The 14,691-nt window shown below is 28.9% G+C and overlaps 1 protein-coding gene across 2 annotated transcripts in view; it reads right to left on the bottom strand.

Moving 5' to 3' along the window:
• The window catches only part of LOC123294229 (rho guanine nucleotide exchange factor 11), a 73,588-nt gene that overhangs the window by 4,364 nt on the left and 54,533 nt on the right, over positions 1-14,691 (bottom strand). For both annotated transcript variants that reach the window (XM_044875344.1, XM_044875345.1), the window contains 2 exons: positions 1,808-1,888; positions 377-573 (listed from right to left, as the gene is read on the bottom strand). In XM_044875344.1, coding sequence (XP_044731279.1) covers positions 377-573; positions 1,808-1,888 — 278 coding nt within the window. The remainder of the gene's footprint in view (positions 1-376; positions 574-1,807; positions 1,889-14,691) is intronic.

Below are 14,691 nucleotides of genomic sequence, written 5' to 3' on the forward strand. Positions count from 1 at the left end.
TGGCTTGGTTAAAATGTTGGCGGTAAAGCTTTAGGGGTTTCTGTGTCGCTTGAGACATCGGTATACTTTTGTAGCTTTTTTTTGCTTCCAATAAAATTTGTCACCAAGAGATATCCGTACCTTCAATTGCATTTTTAATAGATGCACAATGGTCCCTTAGGTCTATGCAATTTTAGGGTTAATCGAAGTGGCAATAGTGACTCTCAAAGAAGTATTCTTCTTACTTGTCTCATTCACTTTAAAATGAATTCTTGTCGGGGAAAATTGTAATCGATTATATTACTAATTTATAGACAGTATTTTGAAATTTTATACAGCGTTTTTGTCCAAGAATTTACATGAAATGGTCCCCACTTTGAACCATAAAAATACATACCATTAAATACGTCCTGGCGTTTTTTCTCACTTGACGACAACCTTGAAATTAAATCTTCGGGAATATTTACAGTCCAATCACTTGGATCAGGTACTGCCTCTGTTTCAGGATCACTTTCACCCAATACACGACTCCTAGTATTATTAGTATTTGAAATGGAAACTGCTTCAAGTGAAGTAGATGGACTGTCTAATGACCTATATTTAACAAAAAAAATTTATTATTATTTTTTTCATAATAATTTTTTTATATAGTAAATTAATGTCTTTGAACTTAGATTTATCTTACCGATGCATCCAACTACTGTAGCATTAATAATTGAAATCATATTTTATTTAAATTATTATTCACAATAGTAGTTAAAAAATATTATATTTAACACATAGACAAATACAAATATTTAGAATTTTTTTCGAAAAACTCCTAGATTTTTATTCTATTTAGTTTCTACCTAAACTAAATGCAAGTTTTCAAAAAAAATATTCTGAACAAAAAATGTTACATTTTTAATAAAAATTTTCTACCTAGAAGTGTTGTAAAGTGAGTTAACTTTTTATTGAACCAGAATGTGCACTTCTAAATCCAACATTTTTTGTTTGAAACATTTTTCTCGGAAACAGTTAATTGACACGAATCCTTCGCTCTAGAATCTTTTCAACTCTCTTTTCATTATTTTCAACTCTCCTACTTTTTTCAATTCTGTCGAGAGAATTTTCTAATATCGTAAAAAATAGCTGGGACAAGTTTTACATGCTTTTATTCAGTTTAAAGCTTCAATATTATAATTGTTTCGCTGTAAAATGCAGAAAACTGCGTACGTTAAGAATCAAATATCTAATATTAGGTCAGAAACCTTTCCTGAGGTGGAAGCAAGGTCGGATTAAGCATTTAAATGGGAACTCCCGGAAGTGTCTGCTAATTCAGGCAGTATATATTAATGGAAGGAAAACGCTTCCCATGGAAGCAGCTCTTTTGCTAATTTAGAGTGTATGTGTTAGATGAATTTTTTTGAACTGTCTACGGTCGCAAAATTCCTAGATCCAAAGCTGAGGGATCCAACAAAATATTGGCTCTTGGGCCTCAAAATTTCTCTGTCCCTGGGTGAAGGTATTAAAAAATATGAACTGAAAAAAGGGAAAGTACTGAAACGCTCTTAGAATCGAGCCTAGTTTATTTTAAAATTTGGAAAACTTTTTAAATGCTTTTATTTTGAATAACCTTAAGAACAGAATGAATAAAACCAATTATTAAAAACGTGTTAGGGTAGGGGTAACGTATAAATGTATATTAATATTGATTTTATATAAAATTTTTCCAATAGGTGAAAAAGTCATTAGGATACTACCCAACTATGTAATCGATTTGTACACTCATTCTAGGAATGGAAAGGTAAATGTTATCAATGAATGAATGAAAATAAATACTACTTACGGTGCGGATGAGAGACTAGAGTTAGACGAGCTGCCGGAGTTCGTATTATATGATAATAAACCTATATCTGGTTCCACATCACTGTAAACAAATCATTATTTTAGAAATAAACGCAATTATTTTCGAATCATGTAATTTAACCTTTCAATCAATTGTTATTATTTTTCAATTCATTTTCATTTTATAATTTTTTTTGTCGAATTTTAATTTTCATGAAAAAAGAAAACATATACATACTGTTAATTTCGATTGATGTTTCTATTCAAGATTGGAGGAGAAAGGGCCCGCAATATTAGATAGGAAAATAGCTTTCTGTGAACCCACCCTAAAATGTTCTTTGGATCGTTCTGATTAAAAACTGTCACGGCCATAAAACTTTTTAAACGAGTGGTTTTCGAGCTACGGGAGATCAAAGCTACACATATATTATATTTATACCTATATGACTAGGAAAATGGCTTTCCAGGAAACTTTTTCATACCTTTCCCAAAATGTTCTTCGGAACGTTCTGATCGAAAGCTTTAAGGTGAGAGAATTCTTGAAAACTGCCGTTACAAGAAAAAACGTTACACAATACTGGCAGACATTTCCCACCTTCCCCTTCTTCCCAACTCAAATACGGAGAGAATAGGAGATTCTATGTGCATACAATAAAATTTGGATTGATGTAAAACAAATAAAACTGACCTAGAGGGCGGAATTCACATACCCCCCAGTGCCATATTCATTATGTGAGGTTGATAATAATCTAATTTTGTCTAGTTTCACGACATCATATACGGATATAGAATCAATTTGATGGTGTAAAATTTTTCACATAACATTCAAATAGAATAGAATGAACGCTCATATTACCTTATTTATTTATTGATAGCATAGCACCACAATGGATGTGTTCAAATGACGTCAATTTGTATTCTGTGCAATAATAATTGCACTGAATGGTTAGAAAGAAATAATATTTCAAATCGATTTCTTTTTGTTTGTAAACAAATGTTGTAAATGTTTACACTTACATTTATTATTGTTCGTCCTACCCTAATTAACAATCGCAGTCGATTAGTGTTAAATCCATGTCAAATTCTTTTTTTAATATTATTGTACTAGTTGATTCCCGTTGAAAAATTGTCATTGTAATTAAAAACTATCTTAATTAGGGTCGGTAGAACCATAGTGAGAGAGATAAGTAACATTTTTATATTCGTGAGAAATAAGAGTTTTTAACTTGAAAGGAAATTAATGATTTGTTACTGGTTAAAATTTATAAAAATGATTAATATTGTATTAGTTCAGTTGGTTAAGGCATTTCCAATTCCGCCCGCGGTATGCTTAGGGTAGTGGGTTCGATTCCCGCCGTCAAAACAAAATTAATTTAATTAATAGTTGTGATAGGCTGGTGTAGTGCATGGCATATGCATGAGGGAGGTGCACTCAGCCTCTGAAATTGAGGAGCTGATAAATGAAATTATCAGCGGAAAGATGGTAATACTTTACTATCTACCTAAATGTGTCCTTCGTGGACAGCCGGATAAGTAATTATTTATTTTCTTTGTTTTTAAGGTCCAACATAAAATAAACCAACTCTAGATGGCGTGGGGATTGAAATCAATGATTAACAAATTGAAATGTGTGCAGTACTCAACTTTGAATACGATAAAATTTCTTGTTTCGAATAAATGATAGCTTAAAAATAGTTTATAAATACCAAAAATATTAAATTAGTTTTTCAAACTGAATAGAATTGTTTGACAATGAAAAAGTTATGCTATTCTAAAAAGTTTTAAAATTACAAGGGTACAATACATAGAAAAATAGGTCAATTTGTTGTGCGCCATCATTAGCTGCACACAAGAGCTTTTACACCTAAGTGTACCCAATTATAAAAAACCTTTAGCATACTTCTGGAAAATAGGTTTAAACTGTCATTTTATGTAAATCCGACGCCTGATATTAGTAAATTGGATAAAATATTAGCTGCTATTGAAAACAATTTATTTCTTTAGACATTAGCTTGAATTAACTGTTGAAATATTTAAGCCAAATATCGGCCCAGTTATATTTAAAAATCCCTTTTCAAGTTAAAAATTAAATAATATGCTATAATTGCAAATCGCAATTAATGTAGGAATGCTAATTACTTAAATTGGATAAATTTTAGGCAAATTTCAGTGGCGATGACACACTGAAAGCATAAGTACACACTTACTAATATTTTTCATATTTTTAGATGATTTAGGTGTTGGATAAACCAAAAGAAATATTTAAAGATAACCAATTCGATTTGTTACATAATTGGGTAAACAACCCCCTGTTATGTAATTTCGACTTGGTAAAGCAAATGCATAATATTGAAATAAATCAGTTTGATTATTACTTTTCTTTTGTATAATGTATATACCTTTCAGATTTACAGATGTCCGTGTGTCGAATATTAGTTGTATGTCGACGTCGTCTTCGCGGATAACTTTTACCAGAATTGAGTGTTGTGACAACTGATGAAGTTGCTGATGGAGGCGGTCGTGTTGGTGGTGATGGTGTGGCATTTTCCACTTGTACCGCATCCATGATAAATGATGATTTATTATTTTACTAGTGGTAGTAGACAGTGACAGTCGTTGTGCAAATAATAACACATGTACACTTTGTTTGTATAACGATCAATATTATTATTTATACGTAACAATATTTTTGTGATCATTTCCAGAATCGTTTTTGAGTCGTTTTACTAATATTGTTAATTTCATTGCATTCACACAACACATTTCAAAATATTAAAAAAAATATTTTTATTATTCATTTGTTTCACTTCATTTATTTTTAGTAAAATGTATCTGTTTTTAATAATTTTTTTTAGTATATTTTCAAATTTTCTGTTAAAAATATTAAAAAATTAAGAAATATAATAAAATATATAAGATATTAATTTATACAAATTATTATTTTTATAGATTGAATATTTAAAAAGTTGCGGATGTGGTTTATATGATTAATAGCTTTATTTCATTCAAATTTATTAAGAATTAGCGTCATAGATATTGTTTTAGCAGCTTCATGTATATGATTTTTTTTAAAATAGTATATGCAATGCATATTATATAACCGATGTAACTTTTGCTGTTTTGTGAAAAACATAACAAAACAAAGTTGTTTCATTTAAATGATAGATGATATGTATTGCATATAATTTTAAAAAAAATAAATTTGTCAACTATGGCGATAGCTTTGCTCTGTACGCAGCGAATAATGGAAGAGTTGATTGCAGTACAAAAATCTCTCTAACATAAAAGATAAAAGCAAACAGAAAATGGTTTTCTCAAGCGAGTTTTAATGAAGATACCAAGTAGAGAAGTAGACAGTAGGACAGTGATTTTATACAGCGTCTTGTGGAGGCAAACGGCTTTATGGATTCATACCTTTTACAATTGGTCCACTATTTAAAAAAAATAGGATTTGGAATTATTGGAAATAATTAACGATGATTTATTAAGAATATTTAAAAGATATCTTCAAAATCCCTAAATATTATAAATGCGAGAGTTTTTTTGTTTGTTACGCTTTCACGCATAAACTACTGAATGGATTTAAATGAAACTTTAAATAATATAGCTCATACATCAGAATAACACATAGGCTATAATTTAAAAGATAGGAGACACCCGCCTACTAGCAAAGACTAAATAGTTTGGATTCATAATAAAAAGGATTTCGAGTGCAATGGAAGAGGAATAGGTGCCCAAAATAGAAATTGCCCAATTTCACTAAAATCCCGTCTGTTCCTAAGTTTTACCAATTTCACTATACTGTTTTTTTTTTCGTGGAATAAAATTATTATTTTTATAATACTAATAATCACAAATACATCAATAAATCCAAAAATAATGTATACCAATTATAAGAATATATACAGTGCGCATCAAAAGTTTGAATTTTATACGTTTTATTCATAAATAGATTGTTTATTTACGTACGACAAATGATTTAATACGAAGTATAGACATAGAAGTAATGTAGAAACATAGTATCCGATTAATGGCCACCTTGACTCTGCTTGCAAACCACCCTTTTTGACTAAATTTTGTGTCCAATTTTTTCCTTGAAATCTAGAGGGGTCAGCGGACTATTGGCACACACTTTCTCTTGAAAATACTAAAGAACGTGTTGAGATAACGCGACGATAATAGTACAAGAAAGTCACAAAAAAGCTTTAAATCTTTGCCTTTGACTTTAACAGTCGGGACCCGTTAAATCTTCACCGGCTCGAGTGTTCCCAATAATGGGTCCCGACTGTTAAAATCGCTATGTACACTGCTGGACTTGTTTTTTTATTTTCAGTTTAAATTTAAACTCAGTCGGAGTTCTTTGATTTTTAAAATATTTTCATTATTTACTTAATATGTTATTTATACCACTAACTTTTGTCCGGTAGTGTATGTATTATCAAAGAGTTTGTGGTACATTGCCAATTTTTATGTTAACGAAAATTGTCAAGTGGATTTATGTTTTAATTAAAAATACACAAAATTCATACGAATTGATAAAACGTTTAGTTTTTTCATATGAAATTGCTAAATCATTGTTATCATTTTTAGAATTCGAGTGACTGTCTCGCGGCACTATTATTGCGTATGAAAATTCATCACTGCATTCCTAGAGTAGCCATTTAGTTTATTAATTTAATGAATGAATAAAAAAACTTGTCTTCTATAAATCTATAAAATTATATGTTAGCTTTTAGATGCATAATAATCTTATATTAATAAAAAAATTAATGATAAAAACATGTTTATGAATATCTCACATAAGAAACATAATCGTAATTCAAAATCGTAAGTTTATTTGAAACGAAATAAATAATTATATGAATAATCAAAGCATCTGTGATCAAAGTCAAGCAATATTCTACATAAAAAATTATGATATAAACTATAAACGTCATAAGATCATTATATAGAGTGTCTCAAAACTACCGCTTTAAAATATGTTTCGTATAATTTTAGAAATGGTACAGACTAATGTATCACATCTTTTAAAAGACATCAAAAGTTACATCTTTTTACAGAATTTCAACTCATTCTTTCATTTTTCGAAAAGTTATCGGAGAAAGTTGAAAATATGAGGTTACAGCGCTAATTTTGAGATTCTAAAGAAAATTTCTCATGGCCACTAGTCGTGAAAATAACAGGATTTCATGTTATAGCTAAATAAAGGTTGGAAAATGTTCTTATTTGTATAATAAATGCCTATGTGTGTATAGGCAAATACATATACAGATATGTATAACTACATGCATACGTGTGTTTTTTAATGTAAGGATGTTGTTTCTTAATTCTTGTTTTTTTGAAGAAAATGTTACGAAATTCAAAGAAGAAGCAGTGTTAAATGTTCAGTGGATCAATAATATGAATTGATAAGATCAATATTTTCAGCTACATATATACGTACATGATTTTTGACAATTAAATTACAATAATTTTTTTTAAATATAAATGAGTACATTTTCCAATTTTCATATATAACATATTTTGTTAGCCAGAACAAAGTCAAAAACATACATATCGTGAATATGTTACTCTACATTAATAACTTAATAATTATGAATTTTCTGGAGAAGTTGTCAAGCGTAGCTGCAACTTGATAGTAATAAACTAATAACAGCATTCAATCAACTGATATTTATAAAGAGCATGTCCTTTATGAAGTACACATTTCAATCAATATTATATGACTTATAAAACGTTAAAAAATGATGGAGATAAAAACTTTGTATATAGGTCAAATCAAATTTAGTTCTAGGGAAAGTTAATAGATCATAGTCTGCAATATTTTTGATGTTATTATATTGTTTGAAATTAATTTACTATTGATACCATTTTAAGGATTCCGTTGCAACAAACGGTCAATGATACAGCTATTTATTTTTTTTCGAAAGACGACTGATGTTTATTATATAGTATACAAAATTTAGAACACAAACAAAAATAATAAGTTAAAAAATCGACCAACAAAGTTAATTCGTTATTGAGTTGAAATATTTGAACATTCACTTACAGAAACAGGCTGAAGTATTTTAATCTATTATGACTTGTAAGCTAATTATGTAGTTTACTAATGAGCTGCGTTATCTCAAAAACGGTTTAATATTGGTAAAAATATTGCCAAGATATTAACAGAGGAATAATACAAATCAGATAGATTAGAATTAAAGATGTCTTAGTACATCTTTAGAAATGAATTTGATTTATAATGAGTATAATTTTATTAAGACATAAACTTTTAATAAAAAACAATCGGGCCTACGTGAATCGGAGCTGACTGGAATAAAGTGTGCATGATGCGAAAACGATGACTACATTATTTCTCTTGGAGGTCAAGTTGGCAGTTGACGCATGATTTATGCTCAATATGTTTTGATATTTTACCGTAAAAAACCCAAGCCTTAATAACGCTTCTAAAATTGTCCAAAATTGCTACAGTTATGAGAACTTACGCCTGTGGATTATTTTCTATGTAGATTATTGAAATCTCTAAATTGCAATGAATAGATCCTGCGCATAAAACCCAACCCAATAGTATGGTAATAGATATAATTTTTATTCGTTGGATGCGTAGTCATAGTAGAAACAATCAAATGGACGCCAGCGTTTCCAGTGGATAGTTTTTGCGTTAAAGAGGGCTGTTATGACTAATTTGCAATTCTTTACATGTAAATAGTGTAGTAATTGTCAAATTATAATTTTTGAAAAATACCATTTAATTAAACTTATAGCATAAGAAATTGTGAAAATAAGAGACGAATAATATTTTTTGAATGTAAATTAATACAATTACTTGTTAGAAAATAATATTAAATTTTCAATGTAAAGTATATTAGCAATCCATAGAATTATATGTCCATCCATATAATTAAATTAATAAAGTAGTGTATGGTTACTGTGGAAATGCCTTCAATAAAACTGATGCACGGTGCGAATATCAAGTCAAATCTATCCAACGCCTTGTGTAAAATTGGAATACCAACATGTTAAATTAAATATTAGCATGTAAAAAAGTTTAATTTATTGAATTTTTTTGAATTCAATAATTGATAATTAAAAATATTTGTAGAATAGAAAGATTTTTGAACAAGTGTACGTGAATGATTACATGATTTATAACATTTAAATGTAATTTAATTGAAGTTAATTATATAGATCAGCAATACTACCTAATTGATTATGCATTTTAAATATGAATTACAAAACATTTTGTATTTGTGTATTTAAATATGATTTCATCATACTTTGATTGAACGGAATTATTATCTTAAGATTTATTTCATTCGTCAAAACATATGTTTTATGATTCGATGCCAATTTTCACTTTTGAAAAATTCCAAATTTAGATTAAACTTGTTAAAAGTGTATGTTGCCTCAGTAAAGAATGAAAGTAAACAAGTGAAAACAAACAATTGGCTGAGTTAATTGTTGAAATACCATGTATAGACAATGTTGATTACGCAATCGTTTGTTTTTTTGATGCCACGAAAATAAAAAAAGATATCCACTTTTAAATAGCCACACACACATAACTGATATTCCCATATTAATACATACTATAAAATTTGCACCTAATTAGCGCCCTCGTGGGTAAACAGTGATTGTTGTTGTTTACAAAAAAATGTTTTAAACAAAAGTTGTTTATTTTTTTATAAGGAACATTTTTTAAATTTAAATTTTTGTTCTATCTCTAACAATTTACAAGATGGATCCCACAGACCGAGACCCAAGACAAAATTGACCTATATTGCTCATTTACAAACTCGGGCACACTTTTTACGTCCTGAGCACGCTACAAAAATTTCATCTTGATATCTCTTTTTGTTTATGAGTTGTCGTGTTGACAGACAGACGGACAGACAACCGGAAATGAACTAAATAGGTGATTCTATGAACATCAAAATTTTTTGCTTAGTATCAAAATTTTTAAGCGTTACAAACTTGGGACTAAACTTAATATAACTTGCATATTACATATATATGCATGGTATAAAAGTCTATATAATTATGTATATTAAAGAAGAGGTAAAAATAATAAACAAATGAAACTTTGACTCTAATTTTTTTAGGCGTGTATTATAAAAACAAATTTGAATATAATTTCATTTTTATTAATAAACCTCATTATAAAAAAACATCCTATTATTTATGTATTAAAAAAGTATTATTATTATTAAATTCAAAAGTTATTAAAAATTTCATTTGATTAATTAATATATTTTCCTGAAAATTGGAAAATTTTTTTATGACAACCATTATTTTTATAATATTTATTATTTTATAATACCACCATTCACCGCAGCTTTCAGCATAAATTAACATGTATGGCACACCCCTTCAGAACAAAAATATAAAATTTTTAAGTATTATTTGAATTTTAAGCATTATATCCTTAGTTTGTACAAATTCAAAAATATGACTTTAATTTTTGCAAAAAAAAAAGTAAAATTTATACTTATAATAGAATTGATGCAAAAAGTAGTAGATTTTGATATTAAAATAGCGCCCCCAAAATGTTGTTTGTATTTTTGGGTGAGTTTTAAGTAAAAAAGTACTCTTGTGATTTTTTTCTCTAAACGCTTAGTTTTCGAAATAAAGATTCTTGAAATTGCAATAATACTCGATTTTAAGAATTTAATTTCTAAGGGAATTCGCTTAGCTTACGCAGTTCCTACGCTACGAATTTTTTTACATTTAATTTCGAATAACACAACAAAAATTTTATAGGTGTTGTAAATGAAATGAGATAAAATTTTCTAATAATATAAAAAATAGAAATATCTATACATTTTTTAATGTAAACAAAGTTAATTACTGAAAATTAACGTATTATTATAATAATTGCATTCCTGTTGGGTGTATCAGCTGTTGGTTCTGGTTGTAATTTTTAATAATTAGACCACTTCAAATTAGGTACACATGTTAATGATATTGACTGACCAATTCGTTGTGTGCAGAAGTGCAGATTCGAGCCATTTCCAGATGTAACAAATTTACCACATTCACATAATTTTGGTTTGCATTAAGTAAATAATATTAATATTAAGAAAAAAATCTGGGCTTTTGATAATGAAATATCTTAATTTTTGGAGCAGATTAAGACAAGCAATAGAATTCCAGATTTATTTTGAAACCGATTGCCAGGAAACATTACTGGCTGCCTTTTAGCTGTCAGGCTAAAAAAATCATTGTAGGTTTCCTTTTTAAAGTGGGGTTTAAACTCAGAATTTCTTGAGTGGGTACAAGTACACTTTACCTACCGTGCCTGGTAGTAATATTTTTGGGATTCATATTTATTTATAGATAAAATTATTCATCTTGTGACCTACATTCGCGGACACACTGAGATTATTTACGGTCGACTTATAGAGAGTTTACTGTAATCCAAAAAATCGGATAATTTTAATAATTTTTAACAACTTCAAAGATGCAGTTATACAAATTAAAGATCTATTTTTAATGTAAACTTATGTTCAAACATAAAGTCACTAAATAAACAATGACTATAAATATAAAATATATATTTTCGAATATTTTGCATTCGCAGACGTCTTGGGGTTCCGTAGCCGATTACTATTGCTAACGCTAAGTAAGATAAGATAGCCCAAGGTGGTAGACTTGAAGAACTTTTAGTAATAAATTTGTGAGTGTGCTTATATTTTTGTTATTACCCTGACGACGGCGAAGGTTATACGTTTGACCGGTATGTATGTAAATCTGTTCCCTCATAACTTCTAAACTATAGGTTGACAAATGAGGTATCGTTGGAAGCGTCTTGATAGTCAGCTGGTTTTATAGGCTAGGTGACGTCACATTAAATTGATTACGGCCAGAGGTCATAGAGTCATGAATTAAAAATCTCGACTCTACTAAGTTAGATTGTTTTTGAGGTAAATCGATTTCCAAAAACTAAAACCCCGATGACTACAAAACTACCCTCTAAAAAGTATGAAGCAAGAAAATATTATCATCTGAAATAATTACATAAGTAAAATCGTTAATACAGTTTAGAGGGAAGTTTTGTAGTCATCGGGGTTTTAGTTTTTGTTTTAATCGAACTATAACCGGTTGATCGACTGATTATTATTTATCAAGCTGATTTACTAACTATTTTGTCGTTTTTTGCACACAAAAAGCAGTGTACCTTAGTTGAGTTGATTTATCACTAGTCGAATTTTTTGAGAGCTTGCATTGAAAGCAGTAAATATCGACAAGAAACTTTTAAATTTTCCACTCAGAATTTTACAGTAATTCATTAAAAAGTTTAGAAATATATCCTTTACTATTGAATGAAGCGAAAAAATAGATAATAAATATTTATTTAAAATACTTGGGTTCTTGAACTTTTAATAATATAAGCAGAATCAATATCTAAAAAAAACTTTACTAACGAATGAACACATAGCTTCTTTAACATCTGGGAGTAAAGATGAAGTTATACGATAATTGCAATGATTAAGACCAGATTCCAGGCAAAATGGCTGAGAAGTATCTTTTAAATCATTAAAGGGCCCGCAATATTAGATAGAAATAATGGTTTTCTGTGAAACTTTTTCTAACCCTCCCTAAAATGTTCTTTGAATAATTCTGATCAAAAGCTCAGTTTTAGTATATGACTGAAAAAATGTCTAGGAAACGGGCAATCGAACTAAACGCATGTGTTAATATTTTATTGTGTTGAACAGGGAGCTGTTCATATGGACAACAATGAAAAGTCGAAGTTAGATAAGCATACAGAGTGTCCTAACAAAATGTATACACTCTTTTTATGATTCTTACATAAATAATTATGATTACAGACATGACATGATAATACAGACAAACGAAGAAATCAGTGTTGGATGAGCATTCAAAATGAGAAAATTGAAAGGAATAGTGTAATTAAACTCGCAGCGCTCGCAAGGAGCTTCCTTCCTTGATCGCCATAGTGACCTTCGACCTTGAATTTGCATCACAGAAAAAATCATTACCATCTTATTATCATCTTTCTAGCTTGTAAAGAAGAAAAGAGGTAGTTTTACGGTTTTTTTCCCCATATTCTATTAATTTGATTTTGTTTCGAGCCGATCGGTGAAAATCCCATCCTTCTAGGATGCATAGAATAGAAAAACGTATTTTTGGTAACTGAAACTAAAAGTAAGTTTAACGGTTTTTCCGAGGTAAGGGATTTAGAGGTAAGATAAGAATAAATATTTTCGATATCTGGCTTAATTTTCGAAATATAAAAGATTTAAAATTTCAATCAAGTTATAATTAAATTCATCATCTAAGTTAAAGATTTGATAAATAAACCTGCTAATTTAATCTATCCACTCGTACTTCCTTAAAAAAAATTTCTGCTTTAAATAATACGTATTATCCGAATATCAAACCAACATATCTATCTATATTTGCGTATTAATCATAAATAATTTAAATGTTAATTTCAATTATGTTTATTTATATTTTTAAACTTCCTTCATCGCAGTAATATCCAAGCTTTAATGAACTTTAGTTAATAAATGCGTAAAAATTATGAAATAACGTGGCGTGTTTGTTGTTTCTTTAAAAAAAAATTTTATTTTCAATATACTGGGTGGATCATTTTAATATATTATGGCTAATAACTCGTTTTGTAGTTGAATCAAAAAATAGTCTGTTGGAGGGCATCATGTTCTGACATCAGATTGGACCTAGTTCTCCGGTTTGCTTTAATTTAGATCGTAAATTGTAAGAGATAGAATAACATTTAAAATTAGAAAGTTGATGCTCATAAAAAACGAATATTTTTTTATTTAAAATATATTTTTCGAAATTCGATGGCTTTTGGAAGAAATGTGACTTAAAAATATCATTATTGCATTTAATCAAAATAAAACACGCTAGCTACAGAAAATGCTTGAACCAAAAGTAGTTAAGGGCAATAGAGGACATTCGAATGTGCCCAAGACTTTGACCTGCAGTTATCGATGAACTTTAAGCGCATTTTTTTCTATTAAATGCAATAATGACGTAATTTTAAGTCGCATTCTAAGATATAAATTGACTATTAAAGCAACCCGTAGAACTAGGTAGAATCTGATATCAGTTATTTTTTGATTGGTTAATTACTAAAGAAGCTATTAGTCATAATAGATTAAATAGTCCACTCCATATAAAAGATTTGATGAATGATGTTACATATTGGTTTATTGATTGTTTGATTTACGATTGCAACCTTGTTGTATGGTGCTATACGGTGTTGAATTGAAATTATTATTTTTGTAAATCAAGGGCACGTGTATTTATTTCAATTGATAATAGATTTGTTCGATTTAAAAAATCTAAATAGCTAAATCACAGCAAGACTCAATTTTTAAAATACAATGTGGTCAGTAGATTTTATTATCCATGAGAATACGTGGAAGAAATAGGTAATACCCGTGGAGTCACCCACATATGCATTTTTATAAATACAATTTTTTTTAAATAACTAAGTAGGGTATTGCTTAGTGGGTTTACATAACCACGACATTTCAACTACATTGTCAAGATACATTATGCACGGTAATACTGTGATGATTTTGATTGGCTGTAATGTATTGGAACATGAGCAATTTGTAAATGGTAAGTAATCAGGTGATCTAAATTGAAACTACTGAAAAAGCGGTCCACTTCCTGTTTAATAGTATAAATTTTTATCGCCAGTTGGCGGGATTTATGCGATTTGAATTTGAATATTTTTATTGGCCTTAAAAAATGGTAAGTACAAGTATTGAGATCTGGTAGTCGAAATTGTAATTACTGAATTCGAGTCTACTTCTGATTTTAATCAGTACGAATTATTATCGACAGTTGGCGAGTTGCAACTCTAAGTTATCAATAGTTAGA

Source organism: Chrysoperla carnea, chromosome 2 (assembly GCF_905475395.1).
Source record: "Chrysoperla carnea chromosome 2, inChrCarn1.1, whole genome shotgun sequence".
In the NCBI taxonomy this organism is placed as follows: domain Eukaryota; kingdom Metazoa; phylum Arthropoda; class Insecta; order Neuroptera; family Chrysopidae; genus Chrysoperla; species Chrysoperla carnea.